The 24,607-nt window shown below is 39.1% G+C and overlaps 1 protein-coding gene across 1 annotated transcript in view; it reads right to left on the reverse strand.

Annotated features, from left to right (window-relative positions):
• Nucleotides 1-2,567: 2,567 nt before the first annotated feature.
• Nucleotides 2,568-24,607, reverse strand: part of LOC145409481 (salivary peroxidase/catechol oxidase-like) — a 95,655-nt gene continuing 73,615 nt past the window's right edge. Inside the window, exons 16-17 of the mRNA XM_080279873.1 lie at nucleotides 18,816-18,976; nucleotides 2,568-3,030 (exon numbers count right to left, since the gene is read on the reverse strand). Of these exons, the coding sequence (XP_080135999.1) occupies nucleotides 2,946-3,030; nucleotides 18,816-18,976 (246 nt within the window). The 3' untranslated portion in view covers nucleotides 2,568-2,945. The remainder of the gene's footprint in view (nucleotides 3,031-18,815; nucleotides 18,977-24,607) is intronic.

Raw genomic sequence — 24,607 nt, forward strand, 5'->3', positions numbered from 1 at the left:
CTTCGTTCGGTTACGTATTGCTCCGCCAATGAACCACCATCCGCCCTTAATACATTGACCCTTGACCTTTTCTTTTGCCAAAAATTTGATTAAATATCCTCTGCTGGTCCTCAGTCAGTATTCAAAATTTAATGCATTCCACCCAACAACTTTCCTTAATATTACTCACAGACAGACGGACAGAAAGACAGACAGACAGACAGACAAACAGAGCCGTAAGTATGAAGAAAGTGATTTGCTTTCAACTTATTCAAATGTAAAGTAACATTTAACATTGTCCTTCACTATCATGACATTTTTCTTTTTCAGTTTATCCTTGCCAGTGCTGGAGATGGACGCCTTCGTGCCGTGACACTGATATACCCGGACAGTTACACAATCGTCCTCAACATTCTATCTACCCTATGGAAGGGAAGGTGGACTGCCAGAGAAGGGTAGCTTCAGCCTGCAGTCAACCAGGTGCACATTTCAGATGAACTATATTCTTGGTAATTACAGGTTTGGGAGAGAAATCAGGCTATGAGAAGGTTAATGAATGTCATATCTAACGCCTCCATTGGAAAACTCCTCCGCTAAACAAGTTCGTCAGTAGATAACAGTAATAAAATAAGTCAACAGAGTAAAGGCGGTAACTCATTCAGTCTGGTAATGTATTTTATTGTTCTAGTTAATTACTGATAAATTAATTCAGCTTCTAAGATATTTTTGGATTTGGTGGGGTGAAAGTCTTCATTAGGTCCTTGATAGCCAAAGTTCTTCCCCTAAGTTACTAAATTCGCTAAGGAGTAGCCAGAAAATGAAATATACTTCATCATAGTGAAGATCTTATCCCTTTGAATCCCCCGACGTATTTTTATGTGCTGGATCATCACACCCTCAGGATTTTTACATGCAGAGTTCTTTACTCTGGTAACACCACATTTTGAGCATTGCTTTGACTCCCAGAAGACGTTCAGGTAAGGTGAAGCTTTGCTACGGTGAAACACCTTGCGTATGAAACACTTTAGGGTACGGCCACACTTCCACTTGAACATTGTCGGAAACATTGCTCGTGACATGTTAGATACATGTCGTGAACATGTTAGCAACATGTTACAGACATGTTATGGGCAATGTCACGAGCATGGTTTTCGAAAAGTCACTGATATGTTCGAAACAAAGGTGAAGTAGTCGTGTGGTCCAGACTTGTGAGAGACAGTACCCAGCAACATGGCGATGAGGGAGGACGCCTTACTTGCTGCAGCCGCAACGGTTGTATTATGTGCACAGCAGGGACAAAAAATACTCACTCGTCAGCGATTTTGGGTGCGTCTATCACGTAAGGCCAACCCCTGTGGTGATGGACATCATTTTGTAAATGACTTCGTTGGAGATGACATTGGACTGCTACCGGTGCAAGAAGGAGATACTTCAGAATTTCGTAATTTCTTCAGGATGCCAAAGACGGATTCTGAAATGATATCACGGTCGCAGATAATGATCTGCTGTGTTAGATTCATGTCTGTAGCTCAGAGCCTCGTCCACACCTGTGCTACCAACACGATTCCAGCAGAGTTACCAACATGTTCGAGACACTCTTGTGTCTGTAACATTGTTCCGGGCACAGTTTGAAACATGTTGCCAACACATGTTTCGAGCAAGTGTGGCCGCACACTTAGGGAGCTACAGTGGTGCGGCATCTTGCATATGAATACCCTTAAGGTGAGCTGCAGTAGCCAGGCCGCTCCTAGAGATGCTCCCACGTTACAAAATATATAATCTAAGTGAAGGGGTATACACAAGAATATAATATAATAATGCAGTCTTCTTATCTACAATAATAATTCATCAAAAGCTCACTATATTTGAGTTTCTAAAACTTAACTAATCTATTTTCAAATGCCTATATAAAGCTTAGGATGTGCTAATACAGTGAGTTCTTATAAGTAAGGAATACCTTCTAAACTACCACAACTTTTAAGATACAATTGGGTTGCAGGAACTGGACGCTTCACCTGGTGCTGCTGATGTAACTAGGAGAGGGAACTGCTCAGTTAAACAAACGTCCCTCATCTTACTCCCTCTTTTACAAAGGGAAGATGGTGGACTGCGAGAGGGCCACTTCAGCCTGCAGTCCACCGTGTACATATCTAGATGAGCCTATGGCCACAATAACAACACTAAATACAATTGGTCCTGTGAACTAAGAAACTGTCATATCAGCTTTATATGTACAATCAACAGCAGAAATATACTTCAAGTTTCCATATAGGCCATACAAGAGCCGACTAGCCCTTAAATAAAATAATTTTATACCAAGTCAGTCCAAAAATAATACTTACGGTTATTTGTAGCACAACTTTAAACCCATTGGACTAAATGTTATCAGATCACAGGCTTATATCATATAGAGGCACACGAAACAAATTTCTGCTGTCGACTGTACCAGTGGAATTTTAAGAAGCATATTTTGTAGTGGTCAGTAAGTGATGGAGGAGTTACCCCCTCCCCCCCGAAAATCATAATTCTTAACATACAACAGGCTCTGTAAATTTGGGCACACAGGCAAATCAAATATACTGTATATGTTCCAATGGAAATTTAATAGGTGGCAAGAATTAAAGAATACATTGGAATGAAGATGCTACGGCTTCTGTGACCCCAGTAGTACATTCACGTCCTCTTCCACGACGTTAAATTTACGTCTTTCCCAACAGTACATTCACGTCCTCTTCCCCAGTGGTAAAGTTGCGTCTTCTTACCTAGTGGTAACTGTACGTTCCAACCACTAATTTTTTTCTTTCACAGTACATTCTTGATATATCCAGACTATTTTACTCAAATTAAGAAAGATCTCGTACTGAAGGTGATAATTTGGCATGAAACCCATCTCGTCTGAAAATTCTATCCTCAGCTGAATAAGATCATCTGGAGATGGCCAGGATAAAATGGAAAGCGCTTCATCTTCACACCCACACTGGTTCGTTTCGCCATGGTTGAAGCGAGATTTTCGGAATAAGATTTCCAACCTTGCACGAAGCTCGCATATTCCTGTGGGAGGAAGAAGTAAAATACATAATGAATATAACTACACTGTGTGGCAAGCATAATATTAGAGGCATTATGTACAATTACAATCAGTTAAAAAAGTATCATGCAGGAAGGGTACAGTGATATTCGAAATGACAGACATAGCTTGCGTCTCCCATATATATATGTTATCTGACTATGCACACCCATGATCTGTATGTTATCTGACTATGCACATTATAACAATACGACTGGAAAAATGTCTCATGCAAACATTAAATTACATCCTAATGAAAGCAGCAGGTTTACCAGCGTAGGGAAAAAAATTATTAGACATATTGCACAACCACCGCTCGAAGTGTCAAATTGTTTGCGCCAAGAGTGCATAATTATTTTCTTTTTAAATCATCTGTTCATTCCAGAATCAATGCACACGCTTGAATGACATCTTTATTATTATTATTATTATTATTATTATTATTATTATTATTAACAGTAGTAGTAGTAATACTAGTAGTAGCAGCAGCAGCAGTAGTAGTAGTAGTAGCAGTAGCAGTAGTAGTAGTAGAAGTAGTAGTAGTACTAGTAGTACTTATAGTAGTCATAGTAGTAGTAGAAGTAGTGGTAGTGGTAGTAGTAGTAGTAGTAGAGTAGTAGTAGTAGTAGTAGTGGTCGTAGTAGTAGCAGTAGTAGTAGTAGTTGTAGGACGGTTACTATTACTACTATTGCTACTACTGTTACAACAACAACAACGACTACTACTACTACTACTAAGATATTTCATTTCATCCACTCACCAACTAACCCACCAACCCACTCTCTCTCTCTCTCTCTCTCTCTCACACACACACACACACACACACACACACACACACACACACACACACACAGGGAATCAATCTCACACAGAGGGATTCAATCTAGGCGGACGTCCGACACCGGCGCTCCGTACCAAATCATCACGGCCAGTGGCATTACCTAAATAGTGTCTTTGTATGAGTCAAGCTCAGTACCAGGTTAGACTAAATGATTGTTCATTATGAAAAGGAAAAAAAATAATAAGTTTAAACAAGACTTGTTCAAACAGGAAATAGAACCAAGACGAAAGAATATGCAGTCATCTCTGAGGTTTGTTTAGACTACAACAACACGGAGATTGTGAGTACATGCTTTGCACTTTAAGTATTGCAAAATGGATACATACTTCAGTAAAACAAATTTGGAAAAGAAAAGGGATAAAGGTAAAAAGCAAAATGATGATTTCTACCAAGAACTGGTTGAAGTAGAGACTCACAATAGACTGGTTGAACGTTTACACAAACTAGAAATGGCTTTCAAAAATGAAATTGATGAAATAAAGAAGCAAATGCACTTGCAAAAGGAAGAAATAGAAAAACTAGGAAGGGAGGCCAATAAGAAAGACACAACCATCAGTGAACTAACAGTGGAATTGAGTACACTTAGGAAGAAAATGAGTGAAATGGCAAGTACAGTAGTCAATCACAAGAGTGTTATGGAAGAGTTCAAAAATGACACAGAGACAATTAGGCAAGTTAACAGTCTTATTGACCAGAGCAGTGATATTGATGAGAAGATAACACAACTGAATGAAGCTGTGCAAAGCTACAAAAATGATGTAGAAACAACGTATGCTGAAATGGTGAAAGTAAAGAAAGACTTAGAAACAAGGGTGGAGGAAAAAAGCATTAAAAAGGAGGTGAAAAAAATAATCCAAAACAATCCAAAGTTAGTCAGAGATTCAGTAGAGACAAACAAATCAATAGTAATCAATGGTATAGAAGAGGAAGAAGTTAAAAACAAGATCACAAGAGACAAAAATGAGATGGCAAATGTAATGACGTTACTGAAAGAAGTATCAGAGGAAATCTGTAGTAAAGACATAGAGGAACACAAAAGGTTAGGGAAATACGAGAAAAGCAAGACAAGACCTCTAAAGGTGACTTTCCAGAGTGTAAACACTATGGAAGAGATACTAAAAAATGTAAAGAATCTTAAGGAAAAAGAGGAGTTCAAAAATGTATGGATAAAAAGATGCCTAACGCAAGAGGAACTGGAATTACTGAAAGAGAAAAGGGAGGAAGCAAAAACAAAAAATGAGGGAAGATCAGAAGAGAAGAAGAATTTTTTTTTTTACAAAGTAATAGGATTGCAGGTACGAAAGTGGTACACAAACAGGATGGAAGAAAAAGGAAGAAGGTAGTAGAACCATGTCATGACAAGTATATAAACAAGATGATAAAGTTGATGTACTCAAATGTGGATGGAATGGTATCTAAATTACTAGAGATGAATGATTATGTCAGAGAAAATGAACCACAAATAATATGCCTAACTGAAACAAAATTAATACCAAGGATATCAAATGACATACTAACCTTAGAGGAATACAATATATGGAGAAGAGACATATTTCAAAAAAGGAGGAGGAATTATAATATTAACTAAGAAAAATCTAAAAGTCAATGAAATAAAACTAGATATACCATCACAAGTAGAACTGACTGCAGTAGAGATCGACACAGCTGAAGGTAAAGTAACTGTAGCCAATTTGTACATGCCACCCAGATCAAACACATGGGAAAGAGACGAATATGAGGACCTGGCAGAGAGTACAATTCAGAGTGTAAGATCATTGCTACATAAAATGGAAGAGAAATCGGAAAGAATTATACTAAGTGGGGACTTCAATACAAATATAAATTGGAATACTCTAGATATAAATAGCCAAGAAAGCTGTTGGGACCAAAAGCTCCTGGATCTCGTACAAGAATTTTTCTTAACGCAACATGTGAGGGAAACCACCAGAAAAAGAGGACTTGATGTACCTTCAGTGCTAGATCTAATATTTACAAGGCAAGAAAATGATATTGACAGTTTAATATATCACCCTCCACTCAACAAAAGCGATCATGCAGTACTAAATTATAACTTCAGGATAGCATATGACATAGTAAACAGCAATGATAGTTACAAAAAGAGCCTAAACTATAAAAAGGGAAATTATCAAGACCTAAAGAAGTATTTCTTAGAAGTTGATTGGGAAAATGAGCTTAGAGGACAAGATTTAAATGCTGTATATAAAAAATTCTGTGAATTTTATGAAATAGGAGTCCAGAAGTACATCCCACAGCACAAAGAAGCAGATAAGAAAATACAGAAATGGTTCAATACAGAATGTAAAAAATCTAAAGAAAGAAGAGATTTGTTGTGGAATAGATACAGAAGACACAATAGTGAAAGGGCGTATAATAATTACAAACAGGCAAGAAACGATTATACAAGAATAAGGAGGGAAGCCCAAAACAGTTTGAGGAGGATATAATAAATAAAAGTAGTGATCAACCAAAGCTGTTTTACAGCTATATCAGAAGCAAAACCAAAGTAAAAGATATAATACAATCCATCACGGACGAGGGAATCACTTATACACAAGAGAAAGATATTTGTGAAGCACTAAATAAGAATTTCCAATTAGTTTTTACAGAAGAAAAAAATTTTGAGAGGGAGTATGTGGAACACGCATGTCCACACATACTACCAGATATACAAATAGCAGAAAAAGAAATACAGGAGGAGTTAAGCAGATTAGACAGAGGAAAAGCAAGTGGTCCTGATGAAATTTCATGTTGGGTATTACGAGAATGTGCAAAGGAGTTAAGTAAACCATTATTTTTAATTTTCAAGAAATCCTTGAGTCAAGGTAAACTACCTGATATTTGGAAAAAAGCAAATATTGTCCCCTTATTCAAGAAAGGAAATAGACAAAATCCACTCAACTACCGACCAGTATCACTGACCAGTGTTGTAAGCAAGGTATTAGAAAAACTTATAAGAAAAGCTTGGGTAAATCATCTAGAAGAGCACAGTATGATAACAGAAAGACAGTTTGGTTTCAGAAAAGGAAAATCATGTGTTACTAATCTGTTGAGCTACTATGACAGAGTAACAAACACAATACAGGAAAGGGAAGGATGGGTGGACAGTATCTATTTAGATTTCAAGAGAGCTTTTGACACAGTACCACACCAAAGACTTTTATGGAAACTGTAACATCAAGGAGGAATTCGAAGCAAACTGTTTTGTTGGATGCAAGACTTTCTCATAAAAAGAGAAATGAGGACAGTACTAAGAGGAAACTACACATCATGGAAAGAAGTGACTAGTGGAGTACCACAGGGTTCAGTGCTGGCACCAATCATGTTCTTAGTGTACATAAATGATATAAACAGTAACACTGGAAATGAGAGCTATCTGAATATGTTTGCAGACGATGCAAAAATACAAAGGAGAATTACTAACACAGACTCTTGTAAAGAGCTACAAGAAGAATTAAATAAACTTCATGAATGGAGTAGTACATGGCAAATGGAATTCGATGTGGACAAGTGTCATGTGATCAAGTTTGGTAAAAGTGGAAAAAGACCTGATTGGGATTATAAGTTAGGAAATAAAACCCTATACACATCAGAAAGAGAGAAAGACCTAGGTGTGATTATCAATAACAGACTATCTCCGGCTGACCACATCAGCGAGAAGGTGCGGAACATGTATACACTGCTTGCAAATATGAGAATAGCATTCACATACATAAATGAAGACATGCTAAGAAGGATAATAACATCATTCATTAGACCAACCCTGGAATATGCATCAGTAGTCCGGAGTCCTCATCTCAGAAAGCATATACAAGATTGAAAAAGTTCAAAGGGCCGCTACAAGATGGATACCAAGCTAATGGGACCTAAGCTATGAAGAAAGACTAAATAAACTGAATCTACCAACACTAGAGGAGAGAAGGAAAAGAGGTGACATCTATCTATCTATCTATCTATAGCCCGACGCCCTAATCCCGCAAAGGGTGGCCGCAGACAAAACGCCTCCAAGTCACTCTGTCACCCACCATTTGACTCCCCTCCCCCCAACTCACTCCCCCTCCCTCATATACCTCTCAACTCCATCCCTCCACCTCATCCTCGGTCTACCCCTCCCTCTCCCTCCCTCCACCTCACCTACATACACCCTCTTAGTCAGCCTTTCATTCTCCATTCTCTCCACATGTCCAAACCACCTCAGTGTATTTCTCCTAATCTTTTCAACCACATCCACATCTACCCCACAACGTTCCTTCACTTCTTCATTCGTCAACCTGTCCCTCCACGTCACTCCACATGCTCCTCTCAAGTAACTCATTTCCACTGCTCTCACTCTTGACTTGTTCCCCTCTTGCAAGGTCCACGCCTCGCTTCCATACGTCAGGGTAGGGATCACAATACTATCATGCAGTGACTTCTTAACTTCCATACTCCCCTCCCTATTTCTCATCACTGCTTTCAGTGTACCAACAACCTTTCTTCCCTGCTGTACCCTTTCACGTACTTCATCCCCCAAAGTTCCATCCTTACTCATCACACTACCCAAGTACTTGAATGCACTCACATTCTCCATATCCTCACCATCCAACTTCACTGCACACTATGTGACTTCATTCCTCTCAAACACCATAACTTTACTTTTGTTTACATTAACTTTCAGCTTCCTGCTCCTACACACTGTCCCAAATTTATTCACCAAACCTTGCAACTCCCATTCATCTTCACTCAACAATACTGTATCATCAGCAAACAGCAACACCGGAAGCTTCCAAATCTCACCCTCATTCATTAGGGCAACCCCCACATCCACTGCCCTACCTTGCACCTCCTTTACAACCCCATCCATATATATATTAAACAGCCATGGAGACATCACACACCCCTGTTTCAGTCACACATTGAGATCAAAGAACTCACTCAGCTCACCATCCACTCGCACCGTAGCCCTAGCTCCCTCGTACATACTCTTCACAGCACTCAGCAATTTCCCCTCCACTCCATATATTCTTAATACCTTCCACATACCTTGCCTATCTATTCTGTCATAAGCTTTCTCCAAGTCCATGAAGGCAGCATACACTTTCCTTCCCTTCTCTAGATACTTCTCCACTAAACATCTTAGAACAAATATCTGATCTACACACCCTTTTCCCTTCCTAAATCCCCCTTGTTCTTCTCCAACTAGCTGCTCTGTCATATGTCTAACCCTATCAATGAGTATTCTACCATATATTTTACCAGTCACACTAAGAAGGCAAATACCCCTATGGTTACCACATAATTCTCTCTCCCCTTTTCCTTTGTACAGAGGAACAATTATACCTGATTTCCAGTCCTCTGGAACCCTTCCCTCTTCCCAAGCCAATCTACACAACTTCCATATCCACTCCACAACAATCTCACCCCCATACCTAAGCATTTCACCACACACTCCATCAATTCCTGGGGCCTTTCCCAGCTTAATCTTCTTCATCGCTTCCACTACTTCCGACCTACTGATCTCTTCCTCCCTCCTCTCATCTCTTCTTCTCCCAGCCATTCCCCAACCACTTATACTCACACTGCTCTCACTCTCTACATACAACAAATCCTCAAAGTGCTCCTTCCATCTCCTCAATTTCTCTCTCTTCTCCACCAACAATCTATTATTCCTATCTTTCACTCCCCTACTATTTCCCCTTTCACAGTGCCTTACTTTCTTTACCTCCTTCCAAAACAATTTCTTACTCTCCCTCCATTTCACACTCAGATTCCTCCCAAACTGTTCATCCACTTTCTTCTTACTCTCCTTCACCGGTCTCTTAACCTCCCTTCTCCTGCTCACATATACCTCTCTCTTCTCTCTCTCTTCTGCTCCCCAACCTCTATTCGCCAACCATTCACCATATGCCTTCTTCTTTTGTTCGACAGCTCGTTTCACCTCATCATTCCACCATGCTGTCCCTTGCACACCCTTGCATCTCCTCCTCACTCCACAAACCGCCTCACACGCTGCGCTTATCTCTTCCGTGAATATCTTACATGCGTCTTCCACCCCTTCCATCTGCTCTAGCTCATACCTTCCCAATCTTTCTTCCACTAATGGTGACATGATAATGCTATATAAATGCATATCAGGAAAAGAGAAAATAGACATAAATGATTACTTAACATATGGAGAAGCATCAGCAAGAGGACACTGCAAAAAACTGCATAAGAAGAGAGGTGATAAAGACGTAAGGAAATTCAGTTTCCCAAACAGAGCAATTGATCAATGGAATGCACTACCGAATGAAATAGTGTGTGCCAAAACAATTCACAAATTTAAGGATATGTACGATAAATATGGTTTAAGACACGGGACAGTACGAGCTTGACTCATTCCTGTAAAGATACAATTAGGTAAGAACAATTAGGTAAGAACACACGGAGTCATCAGAGGTAGACGTCCGACATCAGCCCTACGTACCAGACCAACACAGCCAATGGCATTACCTAAATTAGTATCTTTGAATGAGTCAAGCTCTGTACCAGGTTAGACTAAATGATTTTTCATTATTAAAAGGAAAAAAAAAAATAAGTTTAAACAAGACTTGTTCAAACAGAAAAAAAGAACCACGAGGAAAAAAAATGTGCTGAGTCAGCTGGGTTTGTTTAGACTACAGGAACACGGGGAAAGTGTACATACTCTGTAAGTACATACTCTGTTCTTTTAGTATAGCAAAATGGATACATACTTCAGTAAAACAAATTTGGAAAAGAAAAGGGATAAAAGTAAAAAGCAAAATGATGATTTCTACCAAGAACTGGTTGAAGTGGAGACTCACAATAGACTGGTTGAACGTGTACACAAACTAGAAATGGCTTTCAAGAATGAAATTGATGAAATAAAGAGGCTAATGCACTTGCAAAAGGAAGAGATAGAAAAACTAGGAAGGGAGGCCAACAAGAAAGACACAACCATCAGTGAACTAACAGTGGAATTGAGTATGCTTAGGAAGAAAGTGAGTGAAATGGGAAGTACAGTAGTCAATCACAAGAGTGTTATGGAAGAGTTCAAAAATGACACAGAGACAATTAGGCAAGCAAGCAGTCTTATGGACCAGAGCAGTGATATTGAGGAGAAGATAACACAGGTGAATGAAGCTGTGCAAAGCTACAAAAATGATGTGGAAACCACGTATGCTGAAATGGTGAAAGTAAAGAAAGACTTAGAAACAAGGGTGGAGGAAAAAAGCACTAAAAAGGAAGTGAAAAGAATAATCCAAAACAATCCAAAGTTAGTCAGAGATTCAGTAGACATAAACAAATCTATAGTAATCACTGGTATAGAAGAGGAAGAAGTAAAAAACAAGATCACAAGAGACAAAAATGAGACGGCAAATGTAATGAGCTTACTGAAAGAAGTATCAGAGGAAATCTGTAGTAAAGACATAGAGGAACACAAAAGGTTAGGGAAATACGAGAAAAGCAAGACAAGACCTCTAAAGGTGACTTTCCAGAGTGTAAACACTGTGGAAGAGATACTAAAAAATGCAACGAATCTTATGGAAAAAGAGGAGTTCAAAAATGTATGGATAAAAAGATGCCTAACACAAGAGGAACTGGAATTACTGAAAGAGAAAAGGGAGGAAGAAAAAAACAAAAAATGAGGGAAGATCAGAAGAGGAGAAGAAGAAATATTTTTACAAAGTAATAGGATTGCAGGTACGAAAGTGGTACACAAACAGGATGGAAGAAAATGGAGGAAGGTAATAGAACCATGTCATGACAAATATATAAACAAGATGATTAAGTTGATGTACTCAAGTGTGGATGGAATGGTATTTAAATTACTAGATATGAATGATTATGCCAGAGAAAATGAACCACAAATAATATGCCTAACTGAAACAAAATTAACACCAAGGATATCCAATGACATACTAAACTTAGAGGAATACAATATATGGAGAAGAGACTGAAATTTTAAAAAAAGGAGGAGGAATTATAATATTAACTAAGAAAAATCTAAAACTCAAGGAAATAAAACTAGCTATACCATCACAAGTAGAACTGACTGCAGTACAGATCGACACATCTGAAGGTAAAGTAATTGTAGCCAATTTGTACATGCCACCCAGATCAAACACATGGGAAAGAGACGAATATGAGGACCTGGCAGAGAGTACAATTTAGAGTATAAGATCATTACTACATAAAATGGAAGAGAAATCGGAAAGAATTATACTAAGTGGGGACTTCAATACAAATATAAATTGGAATACTCTAGATATAAATAGCCAAGAAAGATATTGGGACCAAAACCTCCTGGATCTCGTGGAAGAGTTTTTCTTAACGCAACATGTGAGGGAAACCACCAGAAAAAGAGGACTTAATGTACCTTCAGTGCTAGATCTAATATTTACTAGGGAAGAAAATGATATTGACAATTTAGTATATCACCCTCCACTCGGCAAAAGCGATCATGCAGTACTAAATTATAACTTCAGGATAGCATATGACATAGTAAACAGCAATGACAGTTACAAAAAGGGCCTAAACTATAAAAAGGGAAATTATCAAGACCTAAAGAAAAATTCTTAGAAGTTGATTGGGAAAATGAGCTTAGATGACAAGATTTAAATGCTGTATATAAAAAATTTTTGTGAATTTTATGAAATAGGAGTCCAGAAGTACATTCCACAGCACAAAGACGCAGATAAGAAAATACAGAAATGGTTCAATACAGAATGTAAAAAATCAAAAGAAAGAAGAGATTTGTTGTGGAATAGATACAGACGACACAATAGTGAAAGGGCGTATAATAATTACAAACAGGCAAGAAACGACAATACAAGAATAAGGAGGGAAGCCCAAAAACAGTTTGAGGAGGATATAATAAATAAAAGTAATGACCAACCAAAGCTGTTTTCCAGCTATATTAGAAGCAAAACCAAAGTAAAAGATATAATACAATCCATTACGGACAAGGGAATCACTTATACACAAGAGAAAGATATTTGTAAAGCACTAAATAAGAATTTCCAATTAGTTTTTACAGAAGAAAAAAATTTTGAGAGGGACTATGTGGAACACGCATGTCCACACATACTACCAGATATACAAATAGCAGAAAAAGTAATATAGGAGGAGTTAAGTAGATTAGACAGAGGAAAAGCAAGTGGTCCTGATGAAATTTCATGTTGGGTATTACGAGAATGTGCAAAGGAGTTAAGTAAACCATTATTTTTAATTTTCAAGAAATCCTTGAGTCAAGGTAAACTACCTAATATTTGGAAAAGAGCAAATATTGTCCCCTTATTCAAGAAAGGAAATAGACAAAATCCACTCAACTACCGACCAGTATCACTGACCAGTGTTGTAAGCAAGGTATTAGAAAAACTTATAAGAAAAGCTTGGGTAAATCATTTACAAGAACACAGTATGATAACAGAAAGACAGTTTGGTTTCAGAAAAGGAAAATCATGTGTTACTAATCTGTTGAGCTACTATGACAGAGTAACAAACACAATACAGGAAAGGGAAGGATGGGTGGACAGTATCTAATTAGATTTCAAGAAAGCTTTTGACACAGTACCACACCAAAGACTTTTATGGAAACTGTATCATCAAGGAGGAATTCGAGGCAAACTGTTTTGTTAGATGCAAGACTTTCTCATAAAAAGAGAAATGAGGACAGTACTAAGAGGAAACTACTCATCATGGAAAGAAGTGACTAGTGGAGTACCACAGGGTTCAGTGCTGGCAGCAATCATGTTTTTAGTCTATATAAATTGACATAAACAGTAACACTGGAAATGAGAGCTATCTGAATATGTTTGCAGATGATGCAAAAATACAAAGGAGAATTACTAACACAGACTCTTGTAAAGAGCTACAAGAAGAATTAAATAAACTTCATGAATGGAGTAGTACATGGCAAATGGAATTCAATGTGGACAAGTGTCATGTGATCAAGTTTGGTAAAAGTGGAAAAAGACCTGACTGGGATTATAAGTTAGGAAATAAAACCCTATACACATCAGAAAGAGAGAAAGACCTAGGTGTGATTATCAATAACAGACTATCTCCGGCTGACCACATCAGTGAGAAGGTACGGAACATGTATACACTGCTTGCAAATATGAGAATAGCATTCACATACATAAATGAAGACATGCTAAGAAGGATAATAACATCATTCATTAGACCAACCCTGGAATATGCATCAGTAGTCTGGAGTCCTCATCTCAAAAAGCATATAGACAAGATTGAAAAAGTTCAAAGGGCCGCTACAAGATGGATACCAAGTTTAAGGGACCTAAGCTATGAAGAAAGACTAAATAAACTGAATCTACCAACACTACAGGAGAGAAGGAAAAGAGGTGACATGATAATGCTATATAAGTGCATATCAGGAAAGGAGAAAATAGACATAAATGATTACTTAACATATGGAGAAGCATCAGCAAGAGGACACTGCAAAAAACTGCATAAGAAGAGAGGTGATAAAGACGTAAGGAAATTCAGTTTCCCAAACAGAGCAATTGATCAATGGAATGCACTACTGAATGAAATAGTGTCTGCCAAAACAATTCACAAATTTAAGGATATGTACGATAAATATGGTTTAAGACACGGGACAGTACGAGCTTGACTCATTCCTGTAAAGATACAATTAGGTAAGAACAATTAGGTAAGGTAAGAACACACACACACAGAGGGAGTCAATTGAGGCAGACGTGTGACATCGGCGCTCTGTACCGAACCAACACAGCCAGTGGCATTACCTTAATTAGTATCTTTGTATGAGTCAAGCTCTGTACCAGGTTAGACTAAATGATTTTTCATTATTAAAAGGAAAAAAATAATAGGTTTAAACAAGACTTATTCAAACAGGAAATAGAACCAAGACGAAAGAATGTGCTGAGTCAGCTGAGGTTTGTTTAGACTACAACAACACGGGGATTGTAAGTACATACTCTGTACTTTTAGTATTGCAAAATGGATACATACTTTAGTAAAGCAAATTTGGAAAAGAAAAGGGATAAATGTAAAAAGCAAAATGATGATTTCTACCAAGAACTGGTTGAAGTGGAGACTCACAACAGACTTGTTGAACGTGTACACAAACTAGAAATGGCTTTCAAAAATGAAATTGATGAAATAAAGAAGCAGATGCACTTGGAAAAGGAAGAAATAGAAAAACAAGGAAGGGAGGCCAACAAGAAAGACACAACCATCAGTGAACTAACAGTGGAATTGAGTACACTTAGGAAGAAAATGAGTGAAATGGCAAGTACAGTAGTCAGTCACGAGAGTGTTATGGAAAAGTTCAAAAATGACACAGAGACAATTAGGCAAGTAAGCAGTCTGATGGACCAGAGCAGTGATATTGAGGAGAAGATAACACAGGTGAATGAAGCTGTGCAAAGCTACAAAAATGATGTGGAAACCACGTATGCTGAAATGGTGAAAGTAAAGAAAGACTTAGAAACAAGGGTGGAGGAAAAAAGCATTAAAAAGGAAGTGAAAAGAATAATCCAAAACAATCCAAAGTTAGTCAGAGATTTAGTAGATATAAACAAATCTATAGTAATCACTGGTATAGAAGAGGAAGAAGTAAAAACAAGATCACAAGAGACAAAAATGAGATGGCAAATGTAATGAGCTTATTGAAAGAAGTATCAGAGGAAATCTGTAGTAAAGACATAGAGGAACACAAAAGGTTAGGGAAATATGAGAAAAGCAAGACAAGACCTATAAAGGTGACTTTCCAGAGTTTAAACACTGTGGAAAAGATACTAAAAAATGCAACGAATCTTATGGAAAAAGAGGAGTTCAAAAATGTATGGATAAAAAGATGCCTAACACAAGAGGAACTGGAATTACTGAAAGAGAAAAGGGAGGAGGCAAAAAAAAAAAAAAAAAAAAAAAAAGAGTGAACATCAGAAGAGGAGAAGAAAGGAGGAAGGTATTAGAACCATGTCATGACAAGTATATAAACAAGATGATAAAGTTGATGTACTCAAATGTGGATGGAATGGTATCTAAATTACTAGAGATGAATGATTATGTCAGAGAAAATGAACCTCAAATAATATGCCTAACTGAGACAAAATTAACACCAAGGATATCCAATGACATACTAAACTTAGAGGAATACAATATATGGAGAAGAGACAGAAATTAAAAAAAAGGAGGAGGAATTATAATATTAACTAAGAAAAATCTAAAAGTCAAGGAAAGAAACCAAGATATACCATCACAAGTAGAACTGATTGCAGTAGAGATCAACACATCTGAAGGGAAAGTAATTGTAACCAATTTGTATATGCCACCCAGATCAAACACATGGGAAAGAGACGAATATGAGGTCCTGGCAGAGAGTACAATTCAGAGTTTAAGATCCTTGCTACATAAAATGGAAGAGAAATCGGAAAGAAATATACTAACTGGGGATTTCAATACAAATATAAATTGGAATACTCTAGATATAAATAGCCAAGAAAGCTGTTGGGACCAAAAGCTCCTGGATTTCGTGCAAGAGTTTTTCCTAACGCAACATGTGAGGGAAACCACTAGATAAAGAGGACTTGATGTACCTTCAGTGCTAGATCTAATATTTACTAGGCAAGAAAATGACATTGACAGTTTAATATATCACCCTCCACTCGGCAAAAGCGATCATGCAGTACTAAATTATAACTTCAGGATAGCAATTGACATAGTAAACAGCAATGACAGTTACAAAAAGAGACTAAACTATAAAAAGGGAAATTATCAAGACCTAAAGAAGTATTTCTTAGAAGTTGATTGGGAAAATGAGCTTAGAGGACAAGATTTAAATGCTGTATATAAAATTTTTTTGTGAATTTTATGAAATAGGAGTCCAGAAGTACATCCCACAGCACAAAGAAGCAGATAAGAAAATACAGAAATGGTTCAATACAGAATGTAAAAAATCTAAAGAAAGAAGAGATTTGTTGTGGAATAGATACAGAAGATACAATAGTGAAAGGGCGTATAATAATTACTAACAGGCAAGAAACGACTATACAAGAATAAGGAGTGAAGCCCAAAAACAGTGTGAGGAGGATATAATAAATAAAAGTAGTGATCAACCAAAGCTGTTTTACAGCTATATCAGAAGCAAAATCAAAGTAAAAGATATATTACAATCCATCACGGACGAGGGAATCACTTATACACAAGAGAAAAATATTTGTGAAGCATTAAATAAGAATTTCCAATTAGTTTAACAGAAGAAAAAATTTTTGAGAGGGACTATGTGGAACACGCATGTCCACACATACTACCAGATATACAAATAGCAGAAAAAGTAATACAGGAGGAGTTAAGTAGATTAGACAGAGGAAAAGCAAGTGGTCCTGATGAAATTTCATGTTGGGTGTTACGAGAATGTGCAAAGGAGTTAAGTAAACCATTATTTTTAATTTTCAAGAAATCCTTGAGTCAAGGTAAACTACCTGATATTTGGAAAAAAGCAAATATAGTCCCCTTATTCAAGAAAGGAAATAGACAAAATCCTCTCAACTACCGACCAGTATCACTGACCAGTGTTGTAAGCAAGGTATTAGAAAAACTTATAAGAAAAGCTTGGGTAAATCATTTACAAGAACACAGTATGATAACAGAAAGACAGTTTGGTTTCAGAAGAGGAAGGTCATGTGTTACTAATCTGTTGAGCTACTATGACAGAGTAACAAACACAATACAGGAAAGGGAAGGATGGGTGGACAGTATCTATTTAGATTTCAAGAAAGCTTTTGACACAGTACCACATCAAAGACTTTTATGGAAGCTGTACCATCAAGGAGGAATTCTAGGCAAACTGTTTTGTTGGATGCAAGACTTTCTCATAAAAAGAGAAATGAGGACAGTACTAAGAGGAAACTACTCATCATGGAAAGAAGTGACTAGTGGAGTACCACAGGGTTCAGTGCTGGCACCAATCATGTTTCTAGTGTACATAAATGATATAAACAGTAACACTGGAAATGAGAGCTATCTGAATATGTTTGCAGATGATGCAAAAATACAAAGGAGAATTACTAACACAGACTTGTAGGGAGCTACAAGAAGAATTAAATAAACTTCATGAATGGAGTAGTACATGGCAAATGGAATTCAATGTGGACAAGTGTCATGTAATCAAGTTTGGTAAAAGTGGAAAAAGACCTGATTGGGATTATAAGTTAGGAAATAAAACCCTATACACATCAGAAAGAGAGAAAGACCTAGGTGTGATTATCAATAAGAGAGTATCTCCGGCTGACCACATCAGCGAGAAGGTCCGGAACATTTATACACTGCTTGCAAATATGAGAATAGCATTCACATACATAAATGAAGACATGCTAAGAAGGATAATAACATCATTCATTAGACCAACCCTGGAATATGCATCAATAGTCTGGAGTCCTCATCTCAAAAAGAATATAGACAAGATTGAAAAAGTTCAAAGGGCCGCTACAAGATGGATACCAAGCTTAAGGGACCTAAGCTACGAAGAAAGACTAAATAAACTGAATCTACCAACACTACAGGAGAGAAGGAAAAGAGGTGACATGATAATGCTATATAAGTCCAAATCAGGAAAGGAGAAAATAGACATAAATGATTACTTAACATATGGAGAAGCATCAGCAAGAAGACACTGCAAAAAACTGCATAAGAAGAGAGGTGATAAAGACGTAAGGAAATTCAGTTTCCCAAACAGAGCAATTGATCAATGGAATGCACTACCGAATGAAATAGTGTGTGCCAAAACAATTCACAAATTTAAGGATATGTACGATAAATATGGTCTAAGACACGGGACAATACGAGCTTGACTCATTCCTGTAAAGATACAATTAGGTAAGAGCAATTAGGTAAGAACACACACACACATACTCTCTCTCTCTCTCTCTCTCTCTCTCTACTCACGCCAGATGCGCCTGTATAAATGCCAGGGGCTGCATCATCTCCAGGTTGTCACTGTTGTCACACATAATTCTGGCCAGGGACGTCTGTCTGATCTGCTCCAGCTGGGCCTCGGTAAATGACGATTCAAGATTTCCATTTTCGTAGTAGAAACGATCTCCCAGCTGTGGATGCAAGGGCGGGGTTAGACAGATGGATATATAGAAAGATATTGTTAGAGGCTGATGGGAGGACAGACAGATAAGTGGGTTGGTAGGTAGGTAGTAAGCAGACAGACAGCAAGACAGACAGATTAATATAGATAGAGTTAGATAGACTGACAAACAGAGAGAGACAGATAGGCAGGAATAGATTGACTGACACACACACACACACACACACACACACACACACACACACACACACACACACACACATATATATATATATATATATATATATATGTACTGACAGATAGATAGGTAGATGGTCATAAATACAGACAAATTCTCTCTCTCTCTCTCTCTCTCTCTCTATGTATATATAACTACAGGATTACTCTTGGTTGTTCTTCAGGTACTGTACGTGAAAGCGACCTCCGAGCTGTGAAAGTATTGACAGATGGACAGAAAAACTAATACATACAGTAGGTAAACAGGTATACTGTTTGATAGACAGATATGCACACACAAATAGCCTCTCTATATGGAGCTCACTCTATACCTTCATCAGGGTTACCATTCTCCCATCTAGAACTATTCTTCACATACTCCATACACTTCACACTCTGTGGCGTATATTACACCACAAAGTATCGTACCCCGCATTTCACTTGCACACATGGTTTCCTTCCCTCTTTGTTTTTCCACATTTCACCTTCACACGTGGTTTCCTTCCCTCGTGGCTTTTCCCCACCTTGTTCTCGGAATCAGCAGGGCTACTCGTGCCGCTACCAATAGTATTAAATTTCTCATTCCTTCCTCATCTGTACCAGTGCTGCTTCCAATAATATTCAATTTCTCCTCCCTCCTCACGTGTAGTGGTTCCTAAACCAATCATATTTGCCTATTCAGGCGACCTAGGCCTACTGGTGCTCCGCCTACCTCATTAAGGGCCTTAAAACCGAGCGGGCGACCTTGCTCGCCCTTCTTTCCACTCAGAACTTCACGTGGCTACTACTACCTTGCTTTCTGTCTCTCCTGGTAAAATCTGGCCACGTGGTACAACCTTACATATACGATACACATAAACACAACAGCCCAGCACTCACGCTTCTCACTAAATTCATTACTCATATTCTTAATCTGTAACTATTCCCTCATGTAATTGATCTGCACATGCTGTAACATAATGGCCTTGTACTCTTTTGAAATCATGCAATAACTCTGTATTGTTCTAAGTCAATAATCACTGCCCTGTCTATTTCTTTCCAACACTTTGGCATTTATTTATCCTAACCATTTGCCTTGGTGTAGCCCCTAGTAAAATACACACCCCCATAACCAGAAACGACACAGTGGTGACCCCAACCTTATAACACACCACATTGGTGACTTTCCGGAGTGTTTAAACGACGTGGGTACCTTACCACACATCTGACTATCCCTTCCTACATTCACGTACAGTATTAATATGTGGTTTACACAAGTTGATGCCGCATGGCCTGAAGATACCTGTAATGATGACAAATTTAGAGCAATTGTCCACACTCTTCCAACTCAAGTAGCTGCCCTTGTTCAAGACGTACTCCTCAAACCACCTACAAAGCACAAATATAAAATCCTGAAGGAGAGTCTACTGCAGGCCCTGGGCAAATCAATACAGGCACTTTTAATGGAGCTAGATGCCATTCGCTCCTAACAGCAGCACCCCTCAGCCCTCCTTGCCCACATTCAAGCCACTCTCACGGCAGCTGGGGCCACACTATCAGATGACCTCCTCCAGCACTGACTCCTCCAGCTCATGCCACCAGACTTCCAACTTCACCTAGTATCCCTAGACCCTGGCACATCGCTTGCTGAGTTCATCGAGAGGGTGGACACTCTATATGAAACTGAACAGCATTATGCCAACCCAACCAGTAAGTGCACACTCCTCTCTTTCCCCTGTCATAGCCCCCAGTGCTACCCCTTGTGAAACAGTGGTGTCAGTGAACAGTGTTGCGAACAAAAACGGTTCCATGTCAGAGCTGTGTACCTTATAAGCAAAGTTAACAAATAGAATAGACAATCTGGAAAGTAAAATAAGTGGCTTCACCACTCAGACCCCCCATGTTGCAATCCACCCCCCCCAGCTCCTCCATGTTCCAGCAGTGTTCCCCCAGTGAACCGTGCTCATACTGCTAATCCCTAAACAGTAAGGGACAATTTCGTGTTGTGTATATATCACAAGCTCTTTGGCATGGAAGCCAAACGATGTGCACCATCCTGCATATTCACAGGAAACGCACATGGCGTGAGACAGTCCCAGTAGTGTCTCGTGCCACACACACTAAATGCCCCCTCAGGATCAGCACACCCAAAGCCACAACACGTTCCACTGGCTCTAGGGAACTGCTATGGGTTAAAGATGCCATCTCGGGCACAAAATACCTTATTGACACTGGAGCTGCATTCAGTATAGTTTCTCCTACCTCTAACCACAAAATGGATCAGCAACCCGCATTTGACCTGATAGCAGCAAACGGCATCCCCATAGCCACATATGGCATGGAAACCTTTCACGTGGTACTCGCCCAATCACTGTCATTTACTTGGCCATTCCTCATCGCAGACGTTAACCCCTTAACCGCGGGGCGTCACTTTCGTGACGCTTGGGAGCAAGGGATCATACCGCGGGGCGTCGCTTTTGTGATTCTGTGTTATTTTGAATTCACCCGGGCTTCCAAGTGGGGGCTTGTATCATCTATCAGTACTGCCAATGTCCAATACTAGTCAGCACTCCTAATCTCATTTGTACTCCCATCCATTGTTGACAATTTAGCCATTTCTCCCCGTTCTTGACTCCCCTCCCTACCCCCCCTCCATTACCCTATCCTCTCGCCTGCCCGGCCGTGCTACGCTAAGTAAATCTTCCCTGGAATTTTTCACTGATTTCATCCATTGAAATAAGCCCTATGTCCTATTCTTATACCAAATAATATATACAAGAAAGAAATAAGGTAAGTGAGAGTGCCATACACCTGGAATTGGCTAATTATCACCTGACAACACCTCACGTGCACTCGTTCGCTAATTTTCGCTGTTTTTTTCCCCTTGAAATATGCCGTATAATCTATTTTCGTAATAAATATACATGTAAGGAGGGAAGGGAGAAGCCTAAGTGATATTTACATTCACCTGGAACTACCTAATTTATAATGTATTGTCTAGATTTCCTGCCAATCATATCAGTGCTAGACTTAGCTGTTTCAAGAAGTAATATTGGTAACTCTGAATAACCCCTAGCAGGCCTCCACGCTGGTCCTCCGTTATCAGTTCATTCTCATCTTTTGAAGCGAGAGTACGTATGTTTCTTCTTGCTGACTTCAAGGCCTTTTTTCACCCCCATGCAAATGGCCCTGTGACCTTTACCCCCTACTAAACCTCGTGTGGAAAGAGGTAAAGGGCTGACAATTGATAAAAGAGTGACTACGATCTTTCTATTGAGTAAAACAGTGCAAGTGGAATTGTAAATAATGTGTAAACAGCAAGTGAAAGTAATGAATGTAAATATACGTGAACAATGGAAAATAGTTTTATAAGTTATTTCAAGTGACAGTGCACAACACAGTGTAAATAAAATAGAAATGTAAATAACGTAAATAAAATAGAGAACGTAAATAGAAATGTAAATAACGTAAATAAAATAGAGAACGTAAATAGAAATGTAAATGAGTAGTATTATAAGAATACGAGTATATACCCTAGGAGTAATGAAAGTGAAAGTTTTACTCTAGCATGTCTGAATGCTATGAGTTATGAGAGTGAAGATGAAAATGACATTCACTCTCAATGCCAGTATACAGGACGAGAAAGTGAATGCTACGTATTTTACTGAAAGAAATTGAATCCCTACAGTGACAATAAACTAATACTACTGAAGGAAACTTATGGATAAAGACTGTAGATATATATAAGTGTTATATAGTAATAGAAATATAAAGTGTGAGGGGTTTTATGAATAATAAATGACAGACTACCAAGAGCGAACTAGTGCCAGTGCGACGATCAGACGCGCTCGTAATTTCCATTGCTTTCACAGTGTTTTTTTTTCTTAGTATGGATCCCAAACTACTTGAAAATTGTAGAATAGTGTTTATAGTGTTTGTATCTGGCTGTGGTAATCATATTACGGGTTGTCGGGAAGTGTAAAGTGGAGACTTCGTTACCCTACTTCAGAGGTCTCCACAAGTCCTACGGTAACCGACGAAGGCTCAACAATCATTCCAGGAGAAAGCTGAAGGTATGTGCCATAAGCATATGTAATTTTATTATTCTAGGACTAATAACTGATTTTTGGCAAATATTTTTTGAGAGTCTGTCGGAGCCCAAATAACTCCGCGGCACACGCAAGTCATTGGTAAACAAGCCTGCGGTGTAGGGGTTAATCAACCCATTATTGGCGCTGACTTCCTGGAAACACATGACTTGCTCGTGGATACCAGAGGATGGAATCTATATCACAGACCCTCAAACTCATCCATCAAAGTAACCAGGTGTGCTGGTAATCCTCCACTCATTACACACCTTCATTAGAAATCCTCATACGATTCCATACTATGCCAGTTTCCCCTCTTGGCCTCTTACTCACCCAACAATGGCTGTACAGACAATGATGCAGGGCACTGCATCATCACTTCCGGACCGTCCTGTTTCGCCCATCCCAGACGCCTTCCCCCAGAACGTCCTCAGGCAGCAGAAAAGGAGTTTCAGATGTTGCTTGACATGGGCATCATTCGGCTGTCATCAAGCTGCTGGGCAACCCCTCTACACATTGTACCGAAGGCACAGCAGGGTGAGTGGAGAGCATGTGGGGACTACAGGGCACTGAATGCGATGACAGTTCCCGATAGATACCCAATTCCCCACATCCAGGTCTTCCACCACAAACTACACAGCCGTTGTGTATTTTCCAAGACTGATTTAGTTCCACCAAATCCCTGTGGTGGAGAAGGACATCCCCAAGATGGCAGTAACCACCCCCTCTGGCCTGTCTGAATACACAAAGATAAACTTTGGCCTCAGAAACGCTGCATAAACGTTTAAGAGATTTATGGACCAGGTTGTCAGGGGGCTAGATTTCGCCATGGTGTACATCAATGACATCCTTATTACTTCTGATTCCCATGAGCAGCACAGAACACACCTCAGAATGCTGTTCCAACGCCTGCAGGACTACGGGCTGCGTGTGGACCTGGTGAAGTGTATCCTCGGTGCAGACGAATTGGATTTCATGGGCCACAGGGTATCAGCAACATGTATCACACCCCTCCTGCAGAAGGTGGACGCCATGAAGGACTTTCCATGCCCAGCTACACCTCGCAGGCTCAGGGAGTTCTTGGTGATGGTCGCTTATTATCACAGGTTCCTGAGAAATGCCACAGCCACACTAGCCCCCTTAATCTCCTGAAGGGGACAAAAAAGACATCCTCCAAGCCTCTTCAATGGACCGCACAGTCAGACCATGCCTTCACCACCCTTAAAAACCACATCGCCACTGCACCCCGCCTAGCATACCTATCACCAGATGCCCCCATCACACTCACCACAGACGCCTCTGCCAAAGCTGTGGGTGCAGTCCTACAACAACAAGTCAATGGTGCAAATGTGCCTGTC

This window comes from Coenobita brevimanus, chromosome 81 (genome assembly GCF_032717465.1).
Source record: "Coenobita brevimanus isolate Jiangsu-jjx chromosome 81, ASM3271746v2, whole genome shotgun sequence".
Lineage (NCBI taxonomy): Eukaryota > Metazoa > Arthropoda > Malacostraca > Decapoda > Coenobitidae > Coenobita > Coenobita brevimanus.